At 37.6% G+C, this 21,250-nt stretch overlaps 1 protein-coding gene and 1 non-coding gene across 2 annotated transcripts; both read right to left on the reverse strand.

Moving 5' to 3' along the window:
* Positions 1–3,041: 3,041 nt before the first annotated feature.
* On the reverse strand, positions 3,042–6,167 carry LOC107949982 (receptor-like protein 33). The gene is made up of 6 exons (XM_041111163.1): positions 5,852–6,167; positions 5,245–5,445; positions 4,574–5,160; positions 3,798–4,468; positions 3,479–3,557; positions 3,042–3,095 (listed from the first exon to the last, which is right to left on the reverse strand). The coding sequence occupies exons 1-6, from the start codon at positions 6,165–6,167 to the stop codon at positions 3,042–3,044; spliced, it is 1,908 nt and encodes a 635-aa protein (XP_040967097.1).
* A 7,493-nt stretch (positions 6,168–13,660) lies between these two features.
* LOC121228671 (small nucleolar RNA R71) lies at positions 13,661–13,767 on the reverse strand. Its single transcript, XR_005926246.1, has one exon. It is a non-coding gene; the product is annotated as a small nucleolar RNA R71 (small nucleolar RNA).
* Between the last annotated feature and the right edge of the window lie 7,483 nt (positions 13,768–21,250).

Consider the following 21,250-nt stretch of genomic DNA (forward strand, 5'->3'; position numbering starts at 1 on the left):
GCTGAGTTTCAGTTTTATTCTTCTTGACATACAACGTTGGCTCACTAGCACTTCTCTCAAACTTCAAACTAAGCAGATAAGAGTCAATTCTAGCATACCATGCTCTGGGTGCTTGTTTTAGGCCATATAAGGCCTTTCTTAGTTTGTAAACCAAGTCTTCCTTGCCAGGTACTTCAAATCCCTCTGGTTGCTCGACATAAATTTCCTCTTCAAGGATTCCATTTAGAAAGGCCGATTTCACATCTAGTTGATAGACATTCCACTGCATATGAGTAGCCAATCCAACAATCAGCCTAATCGTATCCAATCTGGCAACAGGAGCATATGTTTCAAAGTAATCCAGTCCATATTTTTGACTGAATCCTTTTACCACAAGTCTAGCCTTCAGTTTATTCAGACTTCCATCAGCATTCTGCTTGGCCTTGTAGACCCATTTTACTCCAATAATCTTCCTGTTAGCAGGCTTCTCAACCAGCTTCCATGTCTGGTTCTTCTCGATCATGGCAATTTCATCTGCCATTGCCTGTTTCCAGCCTTCATGCTTCACAGCCTCTTCAAAACAGGTTGGCTCTACTAAGGCTAAATGTGCCCTTTCATAAATTTCAGCTAAGGATCTGGTACCTCTGATTGGCACATCATCAAAGTCCATATCAGGACTATTTTCTTCTGACTCTGTTTGATCAACCATAAGTTCTTCAAAGACAGCTTCAGGTTCATTCTTGTCCCAATTCCAACAAGCCTTCTCATCAAACACTACATCTCTGCTCACTTGGATTTTGTTGGTTAAAGGATCCAGGATCCTATAACCCTTTTTTACCATACTATACCCGGTTAAAATACCAGGAATAGCCCTTTTGGACAACTTGTCCCTCTTAACAGTTGGTACTTGGCTGTAACATAGGCAACCAAAAACTTTCATATGAGCCAATGATGGCTTGAACCCGAACCAGGCTTCAAAAGGTGTCTTGTGAGCAAGTGCTTTGGTTGGAAGCCTATTCTGAATGTAGACAGCAGTGTTGACAGCTTCAGCCCACATGGTCTTGGGCAAATTCTTCTCAAACAATAAACATCTGGCCATATCCATCAAGCTCCTGTTTTTCCTTTCACTAATCCCATTTTGTTGGGGTGTGTAGACATTGGTTAGCTGGTGTTTGATACCAGCGTCTTTGCACAAAGCTTGGAACTGAGCTGAAGTGTATTCAGTTCCATTATCTGACCTAATGGTCTTTATCTTGTAGCCTGTTTCTGTTTCCACTGCAGCTTTGAACTTTATAAACACTTGAGCAACCTCAGACTTATGCTTCAAAAAATAAACCCAGCAGTATCTGGTATAGTCATCAATAAAGAGAATAAAGTACCTGTTACCACTTAGTGATTCTGTCCTCATGGGGCCACAAACATCACTGTGCACCAGTTCCAACTTGCTTGTAGCTCTCCAGGTTATGTTTGTAGGAAATGGAAGCCTGACTTGCTTTCCCATCTGACAGACTTCACAAACATCTTCATTCTAAACTGTCTTGGTGAAGTTTTCAACCATTTTCTTACTGACCATCCGAGCCATAGACTTAAAGTTGGCATGACCAAGTCTTTGATGCCAAAGCTTGGTATTTTCTGTTGAGGCTGTATGGGCTGTGTGTGAGTCACCTGACGAGTCAACTTCAAAACATTTGTCACTCATGGTGACTGTCATAAGTATGGATCCTTTTTGGCCACTGATTTGGCACTCCTTTCCTTTAAAGACCACAGTATATCCTTTTTTCCAGCAACTGAGTTATGCTCAACAAATTTCTATCAATTTCAGGTACAAACAGTACATTTGGGATGAGTTTGTTACCTGATGGAGTGCATATTATGACATCACCTATGCCTTCTGCCTGAATACAGTGTCCATCTCCAATTTTTACTCTAGTCTTACAGCTTCTATCTAGAGTTTTGAAGATAGTTGCATCTGGTGACATGTGGTTGGTGCAGCCACTGTCAAGGAGCCATCCCTTTTTAACCTAGCACTTTGCAGCTAAACATGAGACTGCAAACACATGCTCTTCACTGTCATTGCCTTGTTCAGCTACTCGAGCCTCAGCAGCCTTATGTTGTGGTTGATTCTGGGTAGGTTTGTCTTTTTCTTTGCAAACCCTTTCAACATGGCCTCTTTCTTGCAATGTTGACATATGGCATCTGGTTTGAACCAGCATCTGGCCTCTGGATGACCGGGCCTTTTGCAGTGTCTGCATGGTCTGTCCCATTTTTTTGAGGCATCAGCTTTGGATTTATCCCTCTAGTTTTTCTTGCCTTTGTAGGCAGCATTACTCGAGCTAGGCTTGCTCTTGGCCTGAAATGCACCCTCCTGGTGCTCATCGATCCTGCTGGCTCTTCTCTATTCCTGAGCATAAAGAGCATTGATAAGCTCAGTCAGGGAGATCCTTGTCAAGTCTCTCGAGTCCTCTAAGGAGGATATCTTTGCCTCATATCTCTCTGGTAAAGTAGAGAGAACCTTCTCAACTATCCTTACTTCTTCAAACTGCTCACCAAGGAGCCTTATACTTTTACAACAGCCATTATCCTGTCAGAATATTGTTTGACAGTTTCCTCTTCTTTCATTTTTAGATTCTCGAAATCCCTTCTCAGGTTTAGAAGCTGCTGCTGCCTAGTTCTTTCAGTGCCTTGGAACTCCTCCTTAAGCTTGTCCCAAGCCTGCTTTGGGGTCTCACAGGTCATGATCCTGGTGAAGATCACATCAGAAACACCGTTCTGAATACAGGATATGGCCTTGTGCCTTTTAGTCCTCTCATCTGCATGTTGACGAATCTGAGCCACAGTGGGGTTGGCCCTCAGTGCAGCTGGCTCGATGTCTGTGTTAACAACTTCCCACAGATCAAAGGCCTGCAGGTAAGTCCTCATCTTAACCTGCCATATATGGAACCCTTCACCATTAAAGACTGGTGGTGCAGCAGGAGAAAAGCCTGATGAAGCCATTTAATTTTCAACAACAGGTCCTCTAAGATGAAAGCTCTTGATACCAATTGTTGGAGTTTGAGAGTACTTTAACCGGGTAAAGTAAGAGTTGCAAACAGAGCACCAGCAGCAACATAATATACCTGGGTAAAGAATGAAGGAAAAAAATGCTTCAAGTTCAAGCTTTAAGAGAAGAAATTGGAAGGAAAACAAGAACAGAACTAAAGCAAAGAAAGAAGGAGCATGAAGAATAGTTGAGAGTATTGATGAAAAAAGAATTGTATTTTTTCATACATTCATCATAGGCAGATTGCCATTACATATATCAAAATAAATAAAAAAACTTACAAGTCAAATTTCTACCTAAACATACACCTACTTCCACTAAGCATTCCAAATAACAAAAACTTAACTTGTACATTAACACAAAGCTGGTTAACAGCTCCATCAACATCAAATTACATCAATCAAAAAGCTTATAGCAAACTAGACTTCAAAATGAACAAAATATTAGTTCAAATCTAACAGCAACACAAAACCAAGGTTGCTGCATGCTTGTCACGAGCTTGCATGGCCAGCTTCCAGCTGCACTTGCTTCATACCAACTGCATGGAGATCAGCATCAACACAAGTGTTGTTTCAAATTTGTCCACAACTGTTGATGGAGGTGATTCTGGTTCCTGATTGTTGCCACATTTTTTGACAAAGGAAATCCACATAGTCCGGAGTTTTCATCGAAGGAATCGTTTGAGAAAGTATCAAAATGATTAGCTAACGGTATCTGCCCCTCAAGATTGTTATGAGAAAGATTCAACGCTCCAAGAAATGTCAAGTTAGTTAACTACATTGGGATTCTTCCTTGAAGCTTGTTTGATGAGAGATCTAATGATTCAAGTGCTGCCATTTTTCCAAGCGATGGTAGGATATTACCTGCTAAGCTATTGTGCGAGAAGTTGAGCACTATGAGTGAGTTAAGTTCTCCAACTTCTTTTGCGATCGATCCCTTGAAATGGTTGCTAGAAAAATCAATAACTGTGAAAGAAGTTAAAATTCTCTCAAGCTTGAAATCCAACCCTTTCATTGTTATAATTACAGAGTCTTGATAATAATTTCCTCCCATGTAATTTGGACCACTTTTGTCTACTAGAATATCTTTCATTGATTTTAAATTTTCAAATAGCTCAGGTGGGATGTGACCAGTGAACCCATTTCGAGAGAGATCAATCATTTGAAGGCTGCTAAAAGAAAATGTTCCATTGTAATTTTGCATCTCACCATGGAATCTATTAGAACGAAGGACAAGAACTTGCAGATGTGGACGCGTACCTAACCAATAAGGAAATGTATCATTTATGTTGTTGTTTCCCAAATCAAAAACTTCCAAATTGTGGTAGTTCTTTAATGACGGCGGAATTGATCCTTCAAGTTGGTTACCATTGAGATTAAGTGTTCCCAAAACAACTGCTGAAAGCTGGTCGCTAAAAGTCCCAAAACAATATGGAATAGTTCTTCCCAACTTGTTAGTAGACAAGTCAAGTACAAAAAGAAAACTCAAATTGAAAATCTTAGAAGGGATCTCTCCAACCAACTCATTGTTTGAGATTCAGAAATAACGTAATGCCTGTGGTGGAGGTGGAAGTGGTCCTTGAAGTGAATTGAAGCGAAGGTCCAGAATAAACATATGCTTCCCTGGAATTTGCTCTGCTGTAGTGATGAAGTTCATAGAAAGGTTCAAAGTGTCCAAGCCCTCCCATCCTTCGGCTTCCCATTTTGTAATAGAACCATGAATTTGGTTATTAGAAAGATCTAAAACTTGCAAGGACTTGGATGCATTCAAGAAGCTTGGGAAACATTGCATGTTGCAAGAAGAGAAATGGAAGTTAATTATCTTGGGTAGGGTAGAATTGACATCATTACTACACCTAGTTAATGACAGTAAGTTGTTAAATGAATGATTATGCGACCTTAGATTCTTAAGCTTCACAAGCATGCATGACTTGATATTGCCACTCAAGTTATTAGATGAAAGGTCAAGAATAGTAAGGTTCATGAGGTCAAAGAAAGAACTTGGAATTGTTCCCTGTATTTCATTCTTTGATAAATCGACAAGTTGGACTAGATTGGCCTCTTGTATTGTGTCAATGGGACCATTAAGTTTGTTAAAGTCGAGGTTTAGATACTGCAAAGATGGTAGACTAAACAACCTACCTAGTACTCTACCATTAAGCAAGTTTGCATATAAGTGGAGTTCTCATAGATACGAAAGTCCGCTTATGTTGTTGGGCAGGGTACCTTGAAGGAAATTAGAAGAGAAGTCCATGAAAGTAAGGCTGGTGAGGTTAAATGCTAATGATGGGAAGAGACCGCTGAAATTGTTAGAGGAAAAATCCATGAAACTTAGATCGTTTAAATTCCAAAAAACATCACGAATTTGCCCTTGGAACATGTTGCTTGAGATGTCCAAGAAGGTGATTTTTGTGAGGTTTCCGAAGGCTGAAGGGATTGACCCGATAAAAACACAACTATCAAGGTTAAGTGTTTTCAAGTGTTTAAGATTACCAATTGAGCCGGGTAACCCTTTTGAAAACCTTGTCCCTGAAACATCTAACAAACTAAAGGGACTGCTCCCAATTTATTTCTGGTAGATAACCAATGAGATTTGGATTATTTCTTAAAATGATGTTTTGAAGGAATGGAAGATGGAAAAGTTAAGTGGGAAAATTTCCTTCCAAATCACAGTAAGCAAGACTTAGATGCTTCAATGAGACAGTTAAGTTAAGGAAAGAATAAGGTACAACCAGAGACAAACTCATACGGTCAAGGACGATATTTTCTAATTTTGTAAGGTTGTGGACAAGCTTGTTAAAATCATGGTCCCTAAACAAAAGAAAATTCTAACCGAGATCAAGCAAAACTAGTTCTGACAAAAGAGAGATTTCATGTGGGACAAAACCAGTGAGTGCAGTATCAGAGAGATTGAGATAATTTAGACTCCTCAACTTACCAAACTCAGATGGGATTTTAGAGTTGCAGAAACAATTACCGGCAAGGTTGAGCGATCGAAGGTTTTGAAGTGAGAAGAGGGAACTGTTTGATTGGAGAGAACCACTTATTCCACTACAATTGAGATCAAGATCGATCACATTGCCTTTCCTGTTATCACACATCACACCCTCCCATTTGCAACAGTCAGTATCTTCATCCCAAGAATCCATCTTATGAATAGAAAAAATGTGAACTTCTTGCGAACAATTACTAATGGAAAGGGAAAGGTTGCTCTTGAATTGAAGCAATGCAGAACTCTGTTCGGGACGACATAAATGTGTTGGAGGAAGAGACAAAGAAAGGGATAGCAATGAAGAGCTGAAGAAGCCCAAAATGAAGCATAGGATTAAATATAACATCTTTCTCTTATGAACTCAATAGAAAAAAAGATGAACAAAGAATTTGGTTATGGAGTTGCTTATATAAGTTTCCAATGGAGACAATTCCACTACCAATTTATGCCATTCGTCAATTCATTGAGTACCTTTGTTTTTTTCTTTCCATCCTGTTTGGACATAGTCGTCATCAAACTTTTTCCGATGAATTATGATAATCATATAAAAAATGGCGTAGCTTATAAGATTGCACAAATCAATTAAAGATAATCACAGATCATTTTAATAAAAAACTATCTTATTGTTGGACAATTGACTTGGTGTAAATAAACAAGTAAATATAATACTTATCCCTCTTGCTTCATATCAAAGCCTTGAAAGCCTATAAATAATCGGTTGACTTGTAGGATTATTGAGAGACTGATTGTACCATTTGTTTCATTTACAAAAGGATTATTCGAGTGATTTGTATTTTCACTTTTATGTTATTTATTTTCTACCTTTAGGTATGGTAGAGTAAAAGAGAGTTCATGTTAAGTGTAATTGAGTGAAGTTATATTTATCCAAAAGTTAAAATAGATTGAGTTGAAATTTTTATTTATATAGTGAGAAGTTTTCTCTAAATAACTAGGTAAGGCGCTGAAAATATAGGTTAAATCCGAATTTTATTAACAAGTGTTTTGTGCTCTCTTTCTATACTTCTGTGTGTCCAATGGTGTAATTAAAGTGTCCAGACTTAACTTACATTTTTTAAAAGAGTATATGCTTTATTTCAATCATTCATATATATGTTTATATGTATATATATTAAAAAAATTTAATCCATAAATTTATATTTAAATTACACCATTTTTCCTAAGTTGGTACCTAAATTTTTTTGTCACTAGTGATACCCAAATTAATCTTATGTTACAATATTTACACCAAAATGTTATATTCATAAAAAAATTCAACCAATATTAAACTGCCACATCATAGCAACTTTAAAATTATTTTATCTTATTTTCTTTTTACACTATTTATCTTTCTTTATATTTTTTCCTATTTTTTCTTCTTCCTTTATAGTGTCTAGCAATACTAGCAATGCTCGAAATTTGCCCTCTCAAGATCGAGACACTAATAATTAATTCTATTTTTGAACTTTATCTTCTGCTTGTTCTACCTGATGACATTGAAAAAGTTATTTCATTGATCAAAAGAATTAGATCGGGAATCGATCAAGGTACTGGTTTAAAGATAAGAGTTGAACTAATTGACTTGCCAATAGATACAAATCAATTGAACCAAGCTAAGCAACCAATTGAACCAATCTTAGGAAGTCATTTAGGTGGAAATTAAACCAAAATTGGTATGGCCTATCCATGAACACCTAAGCCCCAAACCAATTTGGATTGTGACGTCAAGAGATAAAAAGTTCTTACCGGCTCATTAATTTAGTGGAAGATCAAAGAATCATACTAGGGTAATAGTTCTTAGATGTTAAGAGATGACAATAGGCTGCTTCATACTATTACCCAACAAGAGTCTCAAGTGGTTTTCTAGAAATAATAATTAAAACAATTCAATTTTCTTTGTAATCGAGATTGTATCACTTTGGAATGAATATATATTTCCTGTAATAATTAAAATAATGACTATTTTACTTATAAAGGCCCTTTTTCAAGTTTATTTACGGAAATGAGCCAATTTTTTTGTTATTTATCGGAAAGGGCTGAAAATGACAAAACGCATTCATAGGAGCATTTTTAGGTGAAATTTCAGCAAAACGCTCCCCTGGGGGAGCGGTTTTGCCATCTCAGCACAAAACACGCTGATGTGGAAGCGATTTGCTGATGTGGCAAAATCGCTCACCTTTGGGCGCGTTTTGCTCCGTGTTTTTCTAGGTTAGGGCTTTTTGCATTCTTAGTCCTTAGGGTTTTTTGGGTTTTTAGTGTTAGGGTTTTGTTGAAATAATTTAGGGTTAAGGTTGTAGAGTAGAATTTTGTTAAAATAATTTAGGGTTTATGGTTTTAGGAATTTTAAAAAATAAAATCAGGATTTAGTGTTTTTTTAAAAATTAATTAAATTAGAGTTTAGGAATTTAAAATAAATAAATTAAATTAGGGTTTAAAGTTTTTAAAAAAACTAATTAAATTAGGGTTTAGTTTTTTTAAATAATATTTTATTTAGGTTTAGGGTTTAAGGAAAATTATATTGACAATAAGGACTTTGTTTTTTTTTTACAGTTGTTTCAGGAAAATTAATTTTGAGATGGTTCTGAAAAGATAATGTCAAAAACGCTTCAAGCAGGATGCACTGTCACAAAAATTACTGAAAAAAGCTCCCACGTGGACACTCTTTTTCTACAGTAGTTCCTGAAAAAATAATTTTGAGAAGACGGTTTTGAACAAATAGTGTCAAAACCGCTTCAAGTAGGATGCACTGTCAGCAAAATTGATTAAAAAAGCTCCCATGTGGATGCTCTTTTTCTATAGTAGTTCCTAAAAAAAGAATAAACGCTTCAAGCAAGATGCACTGTCAGCAAAATTGATGAAAAAAGCTCCCACATGGATGTTCTTTTTCTACAGTAGTTCCTGAAAAAATAATTTTGAGAAGATGTCTCTGGGTAAATAGTGTCAAAAACGCTTCAAGCAAGATGCACTGTTAGCAAATTTAATGAAAAAAACTCCTTTTTCTACAGTAGTTCCTATTTCGCCTTATACTATAAATGAGCCAAATTTCATTCTCAGGTTGCATAAGTTACAGCAAGAAAAATTAGAGAGGCTAAGCAGAATAGAAATTGAAGATGAGTGAAGGTATTAGTGTTGTTATTTACTATGATGGTGAGGTTCGTGACACAGAGAACGGCGTTGTTTTTTTATCGGAGAACACAACGAGACTGGTTTTTAACCAGAACATAGATTTGAAAGAACTTCGTAAAAGAATTAAGCGCAAAATCTTTGGAACGACTCTAATGAGAGTTTCTTCTCTTAAGTATCAATTTTGTGCTTCGATTGATCCCGTGACATGTGACTCATTTGATATCAGAGGTGGTTGTAGCTTGGAGGTGATGGTGCAGACTCATCTCGCTAGTGGATCACTCTATCTTGAGTTATATGTACAATTTTCATTGCCAAATGAAGCATTTGCGACTTCAACATCTATTGCTGTTCGAGAGGAATACACGACCCCTACCCGACACTCCGTTAGTGGGAGGCATAAATCAGAAGTGCCCGTGTTTGGTGGCAGTATAGAATACACAACTCCTGCACGACACTCGGTTAGTGGATGGGACATGCACATCGGTGGGTCGATGTTCGATGCTGAAAATACGTATTGGGGAATGACATCCACTTCTAGTGGTTGGCAATCCACATTTGATTAGGAACGTTACGAAATGTATACAAGAAGGGATGATGTACTCCCTATGACGTCCACCTGGTAGGAGACTTCGTACATTGCAAATGATGGTGGGTTGGATAATGAGTTCGATGTGGATCCACCTCGAGAGCCTAGCCCTGATGGTGTAGAAGTTGCATTATTTTCTGAACTGGAGCTTGTTCCATCCAAACCGAAGTCATTAAAAGGGATTCATATGAAGAAGAAGAAGATCTACTGTTCAGGGCGTACTCGCCTCTAGTCGACATGCATAATGTTAATATATCGGCAGATGATGAGTTGGAGTTTCTAGATCTACCACATAGAAGGTGTGACCGTACAAGTTTGTCATTGAATTCGGGTGAATTGAAAGTTGATAAGGATTTTTCTAGTAAAGATAGTTTTCTTGGTGCATTAAAACAATATAGCATCAATCACGGGGTTAACTACAACATGGTTAAATCCAAATCTGAGAAGTTCAAGGCCAAGTGTGCAGTGCAAGATGATACATGTTCATGGAAAATCATGGCTTCGATTAGGAAAAAGACAAGCTTGTGGGAGATAAAAAAGTGCAAAGGTCCACATACATATGTTGCCGGTACAGTATTACTGGGTGTTTAGGGTTTTTGAATAATAATGTTATTACTTAATGTTGCATTATTTAACGTACTCTATTGACAAGTGTTTCACAAGATCATCCTAAGATGGATTCAAGAATGATAGCTAGCTTAATACTACCAATGTTGAAGGTGGATCCCAGAACTTCTGTGTTGGTCTTAATTGCCAATATTCGTAGCCAATTGAGGTATACGCCCTCTTACTGTAAGGCTAGGATAGCTAAGTAGAAGGCTTTGGAAAAGATGCATAGTAGGTGGGATGCTTCATATAATAAGGTGTATTAGTTATGTCAGGTGCTAGAAAGGTACGTCCAAGGTTGCATAACAGACTTTGAAATGGTCCCAACGTACTACAACAACCGATTGCTCCGTGGATGCCAAGTGTTCAAGCGTCTGTTCTGGAGCTTTAAGTAATGCCGGGACGCATTTGTGTACTACAAGCCATTGGTACAAATTGACGATACCTTTATGTATGGTAGATATACCCATAGGCTATTACTAGCTGTGGTATAGGATGGTAGTAGGAGAATCCTTCCAATTGCATTTACAATAACATCAGGGGAGTCAGGTGATAACTGGGATTTCTTTTTTTCTAGGTTAAGAAGGCATCTATGCCCCCAACCTGATCTCTACGTTATATCGAATTGGGGCACTGGAATACTTGCCACAACTAAATGACAGGGAAGCTTATGGGATCGCACACACCATCGATATTGTCTAAGGCACGTTGCGTCCAACTACTACGGGCAATATAGGTCTACCACTGAACGACGGCAAGTGACCAACATGGGTATTTAATCTCTATTAATATAATTTCATTTGTAATATTCAAATTATTCTGAATGGAATAGTGGTATGTAATTTTCACTTTCAACTTATATTGGCAGGGTACGAGATCAATAAGGACCATTTTCATGAAATGTTGGGGATTTTGTGTTCAGTTAACGAACAAGGTGCAGACTACCTCTGTAACATACCTTTTGAACAATGGACACAAGAATACGACGGCGGCCTACGATATGGTCATATGACCACAAACCTGACCGAATGCATAAATTCTGTTCTAAAAGGAACGAGTCATTTTCCAATAACCTCGGTTGTGCGAAAGACATATTTTCATTTGGCCGTACTATTTTCAAAGAAAGCAATGAGTTATAAAGGCCAAATACAGGGAGGCCATGTATGGTTTTGGAAGGTATTGTAAGAAATTAACAAGGCGAAGGCGCGGGCCAACACCATGCACACAATATGTCACGATTGCGTCAACATATGGTTTCGTGTGACGGAGTTTGACAGATCAAACCAAGGTATTACTGGCGGGCTGATAAACCTTAATACATACATATTTTTACCCATGCATGGCATATTTATGGATGATATTTCCTTGGTTTCATTGAATTCAATGCTCCTAATCCTTTAAATTCATGTTTTACACTTAGACGAGCATTGGAAGGCTAAAAGAGCAAGAAACAGGCCAAAAACGGACAAAATGGGCCTAATTCAGCATGGCACACGGCCTAGGCACTTCCACACGGGTGATCTACACGCCAGTGTGTGACACATGGGTAGACCACACGCCCGTGTGTCATGGCCGTGTTGACACTAAACCAAGTTAGAATTGCACACGGCCTGAGCACTTTCTCACAGCCGTGTCCCTGTCGAGCCCAAGTCTAATTCTACTCGGAAAAGGCTAATTTTAGGCTATTTTGGGCATTCAAATGTCTATATAAACACTCTAGAAGAGGATAAGAGGGGGACACAGAGTAGAAGGCAGAAAATACTGAAAGAAAGCCATCGGAATCAGCTCAGAAGCAGGATCTACTTCAAGACTGAGGATCTCCATTCAATTTCCTTAGAAGTTCTTTGGGTTCTTTATGTTTTGTTGTTTTCCCAATTTTGAGATGTTTTCCTTTATAGTTATGAACTAAACTCCCTAAATACCTAAGGGAGATGAAACCTAGGACAAATCTTATTACTATTTGAATTATATGATAAATACTTGTTCTTATTCTTAATTGTGAGTTCTAAGTCTTGCTTTAATATTCCAGGATATTAATTCAAGTTTTTGATGTGCTTATTCAGTGGAGCAAAAGTCTCTGTTTAAGAGTAGATCATTCATAATTAAGCGGAGTTGTATGTAATTCTAGAAATAGGACGACATAAATCTGTCGGATTATAGTCAAATTTAATAAGGGAATCCATACATCGAGTTAATGTGACAGTAGGGGTTTTAATTAGAAAGAAATTTCAATTAATCAACCTAGAGTCAGTTGTTTTTAGTCTCGAGAGAGATACTAACATAAATTAGGGATTTCTATGAATTAAGTCAAGTCAATAGTTCATTTAATTCAGAAGTAATAAGTGAAGTCTAGGAGGATTCTTTCTTGGGTATTGTCTTCTCTATCAGTTTTCTGAAAAGTATTTTCCAACTTTAATCTCCGTCGTAATCCTAGTTAATTAGATAATTAGTTTTAGTTTAAAAAACATCCTTTAAATCTTAGGCTGGATAATAAAAAGATAGTAATTACAAGTACTTTTAGTCCTCGTAGATACGATATTTCCGGTCTTACCATAACTATACTACTGTTCGATAGGTGCGATTGCCTTAGTCGAATTTTGTTAGTTAGTTTCACGACCATCAAGTTTTTGGCACCGTTGTCGGGGACTAAGATATTAGGAATGCTTGATTTTTATTACTTTAGCCATTTTTACTTTTATTGCAATTTACTTTTTGTTTTTAGTTTAATTTTTCTTTTCTAAAATTTTCTTTTATTTACTTCTGGCAGGTTTCTATAGTTTATGACTAGAAGAAACCTGTCAGGACCTATACTTTTTGACAGTGAGATCAAAAGCACAGCTCGCAGAAATTGAAGAAAAATAAGGTGAAGCCTACAATACATAGAGGAAGGGCATGAGGACGACACCAATAACATCGAGGAGATGGCTGATAATCAGAATAATCTGTTACCTCCTGTGGTTGCTACAAATCTAGTAGATTATGATTATGCTAAACCTACTTTAACAGGAACTAAATCGAGTATAGTTAGACCTGCTGTTGCTGCAAATAATTTTGAACTAAAACCTAACATGATTCAAATGATACAGTAGTTTGTTCAATTTGATGGTTTGCAGGACGAGGAACCAAACACTCATTTAGCGAATTTTCTGGAATTCTGCAACACCTTTAAGATCAATGGTGTTTCTGACGATGCCATTCGCCTTCGGTTGTTTCCATTCTCATTGAGGAATAAGGCTAAACAGTGGTTGAACTCGTTACCGCGAGGGTCAATCACCACTTGGGAACAAATGACCGAAAAATTTTTGCTTAAATATTTTTTGCTGGCTAAAACAGCTAAATTGAGGAATGATATCTCTTCTTTTGTGCAGATAGATCTAGAAACTCTTTATGATGCATGGGAGAGATATAAGGACTTAGTAACAAGGTGCCCTCACCATGGGCTACCTCTATGGCTACAGGTTCAGACTTTTTACAACAGTGTGAACCCCTCAACAAGGCAATTGATCGACGTAGCCGCTGGTGGAACTTTAAACAATAAAACACCTGAAGAGGCTTACGAATTTACTGAAGAGATGTCACTGAATAACTATCAGTGGCAAGTTATGAGAAGGAATCTGACAAAAGTAGCTGGTGTTTTCAACCTCGACGCGGTCACTATGCTATCTAACCAGGTAGAACTTTTAAATAAGAAGATTGATGGTTTGTATGGTTCTACTCAGGTACATCCAGTGATGAGGTGTGATTCAAATGAAGGAGGAGTGCACAATACAAATTATCCATCCTTCAAACTTAGCACCAAGGAGGAACAAGTCCATTATATAGATAATAATTCTAGACCTCAAAATAACCCGTATAGTAACACTTATAATGCAGGTTGGAGGAACCACCCCAATTTCTCATGGGGTGGTCAAGGAATTCAAAGACCATAACATCCTCTAGGTTTTCAACAACCACCTCACCAATAAGAGAAGAAACCGAACCTTGAAGAGATGCTCACAAAATTCATCTCAGTGTCAGAAACTCATTTTCAAAATACCAAAACAGCACTTAAGAATCAAAAAACGTCGATTCAAGAACTTGAAACTCAAATAAGACAGCTTGCTAAGTTGCTTTCTGAATGACCACAAGGTAGCATGCCCAGTAACACAGAAACTAACCCAGGGGAGCAACTCAATGCCATCACTATCGCGATGAAGAAGGGTTAGTTTAATCTAAATTTGAAACAAGGCACGAGGTTGTAGTGATTAATGGTAAGGATAAGATGAATCATAGTACACAAGTCCCGGTAAGTAAACAGTATAAACCGCGTGTGCCATATCCTAAAGCGATAAGGAAAGACCACACGGACGAACAATTCGGTAAATTCCTTAAATTATTAAAAATATTACATATTAACTTACCGTTTATTGAAGCTCTTTCGCAGATGCCAAAAGCAGAAAAATTTTTAAAGGAGCTCTTGGATAATAAACGAAAGTTAGATGATGCATCGCATGTGGAATTAAACATAGTTTGCTCAGCCATTCTACAGAATAAGCTACTCAACAAGTTGAAAGATCCAGGGAGTTTTACGATTCATTACTTAATTGGTAGTTTAAATATTAATAATACGTTGGCTGATCTAGGGGCGAGCATTAATGTTATACCCTATAAAATGTTTAAACAACTAGGTCTTGGGAAACCAAAACAAACTAGGATGAGCATTCAACTGGCAGATAAAATAATTAGATTTCCTAGGGGTATCATAGAAGATGTGCTAGTCAAAATTGATAAATTTATATTCCCAATTGATTTTGTTGTTTTAGACAAGGAAGAGGATAATGACGTGCCTTAGATTTTAGGATGACCCTTTTTAGCAACTGGTAGGACTATTTGATGTTGGCATAGTATAATTAATACTTCATGTAGGAGATGACATCATTACTCTCCAAGCTCATGATTCAACTAAAATATCTAGTAAGCAAGATGACTATACAAGTTCTGTTGATATGAATAACATTATGGCGCAAATTTCTTTGCAGGAAACACCTAGAAAGAACGTGATTGAGCCACATTCTAGTCCATGTGACAAAAACAGAACGAGTTATGAGGAACGAAGACTACAAATTGATGAACTAGATGAATGGTGGACACATGTCAAGGAGAAACCAAAAGTACACGATGAATCAAAGCGATACCATGATGAGCATAGGGATGAAATAACGCAATTTAAGGTCGGGGATAAAGTATTGTTAGATGAAAAGGACCCCCGAATTGCTACTTCAGAGCTTAATGCAAATGGGGCAACTCCTTTCACAGTACTGAATGTTTTCCCATACGGTACAGTCGAGGTAAATCATTCTCAATTCGGCACTTTTAAGGTAAATATTACTCGACTTAGACTTTACGTAGATGATAGAATTGATAGTGAGAAAGAGGATTCTCGACTCCGTGATCCGCCTTGACCATGCGAATGAGAGGTAAGTTGAGCTCAGACTCTAAATAAGCGTTCATCCGGAGGCAACCTGAGCATTAACCTCATTAAGTAAATTAGTTTTTTTTTCTATTTGTTTTACAGCATAACTGCAGATGTTCTTGGCACACACGGCCTAGCACACGGGCGTGCTTTAGGCCATGGGATCCCCACAGGCAGTAGACACGGGCGTGGCCTTAGCCGTGTTAAAACAGGAAAAATATTTTTCCCAAGACAGGATGACACACGGGCTGCGATAAATAGCCACTGCCGTGCGACACGGTCGTGTGCACCACACAGTTAAGGGAAACAGGCATGTCCCAGACCGTGGTAAGACTGCACCGTAATTTCCAAAAAGATCAGCAGAGACACGGCCTATGATAAATCACCACGGCCGTGCGAGGCAGTCGTGGGAGTCACACGGACTGTCACGCGGGCGTGCTTGAGGCCGTGTCAGAACTTGCCCAAAAATTGAAATGATAAACAAAGTCAAAATTGACAACGGGCGTAGGCCACGACCGTACCTAAAGGTCGTGCACAATCCTGATCAATTGACACGGGCATGTTGGACTGAACACGGGCATGGGAGAAACGAAAGGAAGAATAACATGGCCATGAGATGTGGCCGTGTGGGTCACGGCCTAGACATACGGCATGTCTGAAGGCCGTGTGCGTTATTGACTTAAAACATGAACCCATAAGCATAAGCCATGCACATGGGCATGGAGAACCTAACACGGGCGTGGGTGAAGCGAACTAATATGCACACGACCGTGCGACGCAGCCGTGAGCACCACACGGCCTGGGCACGCGGGCGTGGCCAACGAACTGTGTGCAACACTGACTACGATTTCACGAAAAATACGAGCTAGGAACGCACCACATAGGCGACTCTACAACAAATTTGCCAACATTTTCACATATTGCCTCCAACACCAATACCTCAGGATCCAACTATCGATGAGGACTTTTGAATCCATTTATTTTTCGATTTGTTTTTCTTTTTATTTTATTTTTATTTTTGCATTTCTTTCTATCTTTATTTATCATTTTCTTAAAAGACCTTTATTAGTATAATTTGAATTTCCTTTTAGCTAGTTATTTCATTATTACTAACCATAATATCCTTAAAAATATAACTCCCTTAAACATTATTGATGGCATCTTAGTTTCAAAAGGTTCAGTCAATTGGTGCTACTCAGAAATATACAAACAGTCCCCCACGACTGTCATGTCCTGCTCGACCACGACCATAGCCACCACGACACCGACCACCACGATAACCTCTTCGCTGGGCACTGTGATTGTGGAACCCAACCTCTACCACCACCTTCACCTCTGTCTATATGTCACTTACACATCACGTTCACTGTCTCTAAACTTGTTTCCGCTCTTTCAAGGACTACATCCAAATTCAGGGCAGTTTCACTTCTATCCATCTCTTCTAATATTATGCTTATATTTCTATTATTTATCTTTGTACATTGAGGACAATGTACATCTTAAGTGTGGGGAGGTTATTTATTGTAATTATCAAGAAATCCCTGAATTTTTATCTTATTCTCAAATAATCTTCTCATATCACTATTAGAATGAATTTTGATTGATTTATGATTTTTATTGATTTGTTTTGAATTAAATCATAGGTAACTATGCATTGATTGTTTAAACTTTAAGACACTAGAGGATCAAGCATGATAAGTTGACTTTTGAGAGTTAAAATTTCTAGGCTATTTCCCTGAATTGAGGTATTATCTTGAAGTTTTGAATTTACAGGATTGACATCAAATACCCATAACTTTCGTGAGATTTTGAGCCTTTTAGAGCATATATTTTTCTTGCTCACTGATTTTATTGGTTATGAGTGTGTCAACTGTAGCACCCCAAACCTGGCCCAGACGTTAAGCCCGAATCCGACATGCCACATTGAAGTCAAAAACCCGTGTTCCCTTTTCAGTATTTTAAAAGCTGACTTTTGTCAAACTAACCAAGTGAATGGAAGCTGGGCACCAGGTAGGAAATCGGAAAAGAGAAGGTGAGCCATGAAGGCTGCTTAAGTACCAAGCTCTCCGATTGGATCCAATCCTAGACATGCCCACATCCACTGCCACACTTGGTTATAACAAGTTGAAATTTCTTTGAGTGATTATCTTTGGTAAATCAAATATTCGTGACGTCGTGTTATTTTTTTAAAAAAAATAAGTATTGTTTTGAAATCACGCCCTAAGTCTAGCTCATTTGAATTATTATCCATCAATTTAAAGTTGTTTAAAATAATATAATCCCAGAAAATCAAAGAAGAAAATAAAGTTAAAGTGGCCTTATTATAACCCAAAAATTAAACAGTAATTAAAAATAACTTAAGAAAACCAGTCCCTTTTTCAAACCCAAAAGTATTCACCATGGCCACTCTGAATCCCCTCCGGCTCCAAGTCATCCACATCAAGGCTCACCTGCAAGGTTAAAGAAGGGGTGAGTTTGGGGAAACTCAGTGTGTAAGGAAAACCCATTCAAAGCCCAAGTCAGCTCAAGCCCATTGGGCCTAAGCCCATTCAGGTAACAGTGGTACTGGGCCAGAGCCCTTTTTAGATTACAATAAACTAGGCCTTAGCCTCTTATTCAGATAATAGTATGGCCCATAGGCCCATTTCAAAATACATGCAACATCAATAACATATACAAAACCATTTGGGTAGACTACTCAACCCACCAACCACCACACTCCACCCGTACTAGCCATACACTCCATGTGGGGAATAGCTCAACCCACCCAGCCCAACACTCCACAGTTGCAGCATTGCTGCTCAGTTAACAGTAAATTGAGGCAAAGCCTCCAGTACGTGGACAAGCCACTTTCAGTACTTCCTCCGTCAATATCCCAGTCCCATGCATCAGATAATAACAACATGGCATGCAGTAAATAACAACAGTCAAACATGCATTTAGGTCAATTTAACCCTAGGGGTATTTCGATAATTTATCTCTTAGGGGTAAAACTGTAAATTTTTCACTTTTAAAGGTATTTCAGTAATTTATCTATTTTAGGGTTTTTTATGCATATTCTTACCTTTCACGTACTAACAAAATCACTACTGAGGGTTCTTACCGAATTGGGCCCGTTGGCCCATCATTCCAATTTTGGCCCATTAAGCCCAAAAATATCGAGGGCACAGGAATCATGCACTTTGCAGTCCAAACATTGCAGCTTACCAAAAACATTAATCGATGTACCTCACGAGCATTCGCACACTCACAAATCTACAAAATACCGGTTTTTGGCATTTCGGCTTTTCGGCTTTTGCCGATCTAGACTAAGAAAGAGGGTGTTAGTTACACACCTGTTTGCGACGATATGCTGACGAGATCCACACACGAACCGCCTACAATTGGATTACTAAGACGTTAATCTAACTATTCAAATACAAACTATGTATTAACCCCTTACAATATTCGGCCAACCACACCTACAGGTCATAGTAAGCTTATAAGAAATCAATAAGCAACTCATTAACAAATTTTTGTCAATGTTTACCACATAATCATAATTTCACTGCAAGCTGTCTTCCTGAGCAAGAGTCACTAAATCATTTATAACTAGAGCTATGGAACTCCAAATCAAGTGCCGTTAATTTTCCTGAAAATAGACTCATATATCTTCTATCCATAAAATTTTTAGAATTTTTGGTTTAGCCAATCAATACCAGATTTTTCTCAAAGTTTCCCATGTTTCACTGTTTGACTATCTGACCACTCTTCATTACGAATCAAATTTCTCATTGTACAGAATTCAAAATATGTTCTCGTTTATTTCATTTGCAACTAGACTCATTAAGCTTTAATTACATAATTTATTCAGCTTCTAATTCATCTCCCACAATTTATGGTGATTTTCCAAAGTCACGTTACTGCTTCTGTCCCAAGCAGATTTATTACCAAATCACTCTTTCACACACCTATCTTGCATGCATGATATTTAAACATGTATATCACCAATCAATCATCACATATCTATGAATTTACTTAGGTATAATCTCCATTTCATCATTTTAAAGCACAACATGTTAGCCGATTTTTCCCTTTAGCATCTAAGGCACATGCATGCTCATTTGTTTGGCTCAACTTCACCTATCTTCCATGTTTCATCAAAAGAACATGAAACAACAACCATTTCCTTCATTTTAATTCATGACCAAATGCTCACAACACAACCAAAAACCAAAATATGCTTCATGAGTTAGGGTAGAATCAAGAAGAACTCATGAACATCAAGATAGAAGCAAACTACCATGAACTTACCTTCTATTTTCTTCCCCAAGTGACCGAACATTCAAGAGCTTTCTCCTCTCCTTTCTCTTCTCTAACTTTCGGCTATGAAGAAAAAAGATGGACAAAACTTTGTTCTTTTCACCCCTTTTTCTTTTAATAAAATTTCATATTTCATCCATTTAATTCTTTAATACAAAAGACATGAAATGCCCATCATGGAACATTTACCTAACCCATTATCATGGAATATTTACCTAACCCATTATCAATTTTTATCAATTTGTACCATAAATTATGGATATCAAGTGCACATATTGTCTTCAACAATATGATGGCCGGCCACTTCATGTAAAATGGGAGGTTTGACATACAAATCCTCCTATTTTGCACTCCTATTTATTTGGCCACTACAAATTAGCCTATAGCATTTTCAAACATTTTCACATAGGTCCTATTTCATAATTTCACTCACTTTTTCTTATGGAACAAAAATTAACTAAAATTACCGGGTTCTATCTTAAGCTTGGGCCTTCTAGAGGCCCACTAACATAATTAAACCTATGCCAACATTCACAGAATTCCCGAAAATTGGGGCGTTACGTCAACATTGATTTGTTATTCTAGAACTTGCATTGATTATACATGTCGAGACCACACTTTTGATTTGATATACTGAAATGATAAAGGCACTTACGTTTTAATCCATTTTTTCCCATAAAAAGCCTACCCACATAATTGACCCCTAGTGAACCCATTTGAGTCTTAACTATTATTTTTTTGATTTTCCCCTAAATGTCAACCCACAACTTAACCCTTTTTGATTCATTAAGAATTTCCCTTTTTCATTGACTCCTTTTTATCGATATCTAATTTGATTAGTTACCTAATTATGTTCGTTTATTCCAGTTGCTAAATTATTTCTTATTATGTACTTTCTATTTAAGTACTTGTTCTTATTTAAAAAAAAAACTTATATATTTATATTCATTCAATTACATATTGTTCTAAAGAGCTTGGATAAGTAAAGTCATTATATTCAGAGAAAAGCTCACTTCATTAGTTTGGTTAGTCTTAATTCTGGCACTTGTTTGTAATTTAGTGATTAGTTTCACTTTTTCTAAGTTTGGTAACCTATTAAATTAATCTCAATTCTAACCCTCTTTTTCAGCCTTTGTCCACACCTTTAACCCAAGCCCCATTAAACCCGGTT

The sequence above is a fragment of the Gossypium hirsutum genome, chromosome A04, assembly GCF_007990345.1.
Source record: "Gossypium hirsutum isolate 1008001.06 chromosome A04, Gossypium_hirsutum_v2.1, whole genome shotgun sequence".
NCBI lineage: Eukaryota > Viridiplantae > Streptophyta > Magnoliopsida > Malvales > Malvaceae > Gossypium > Gossypium hirsutum.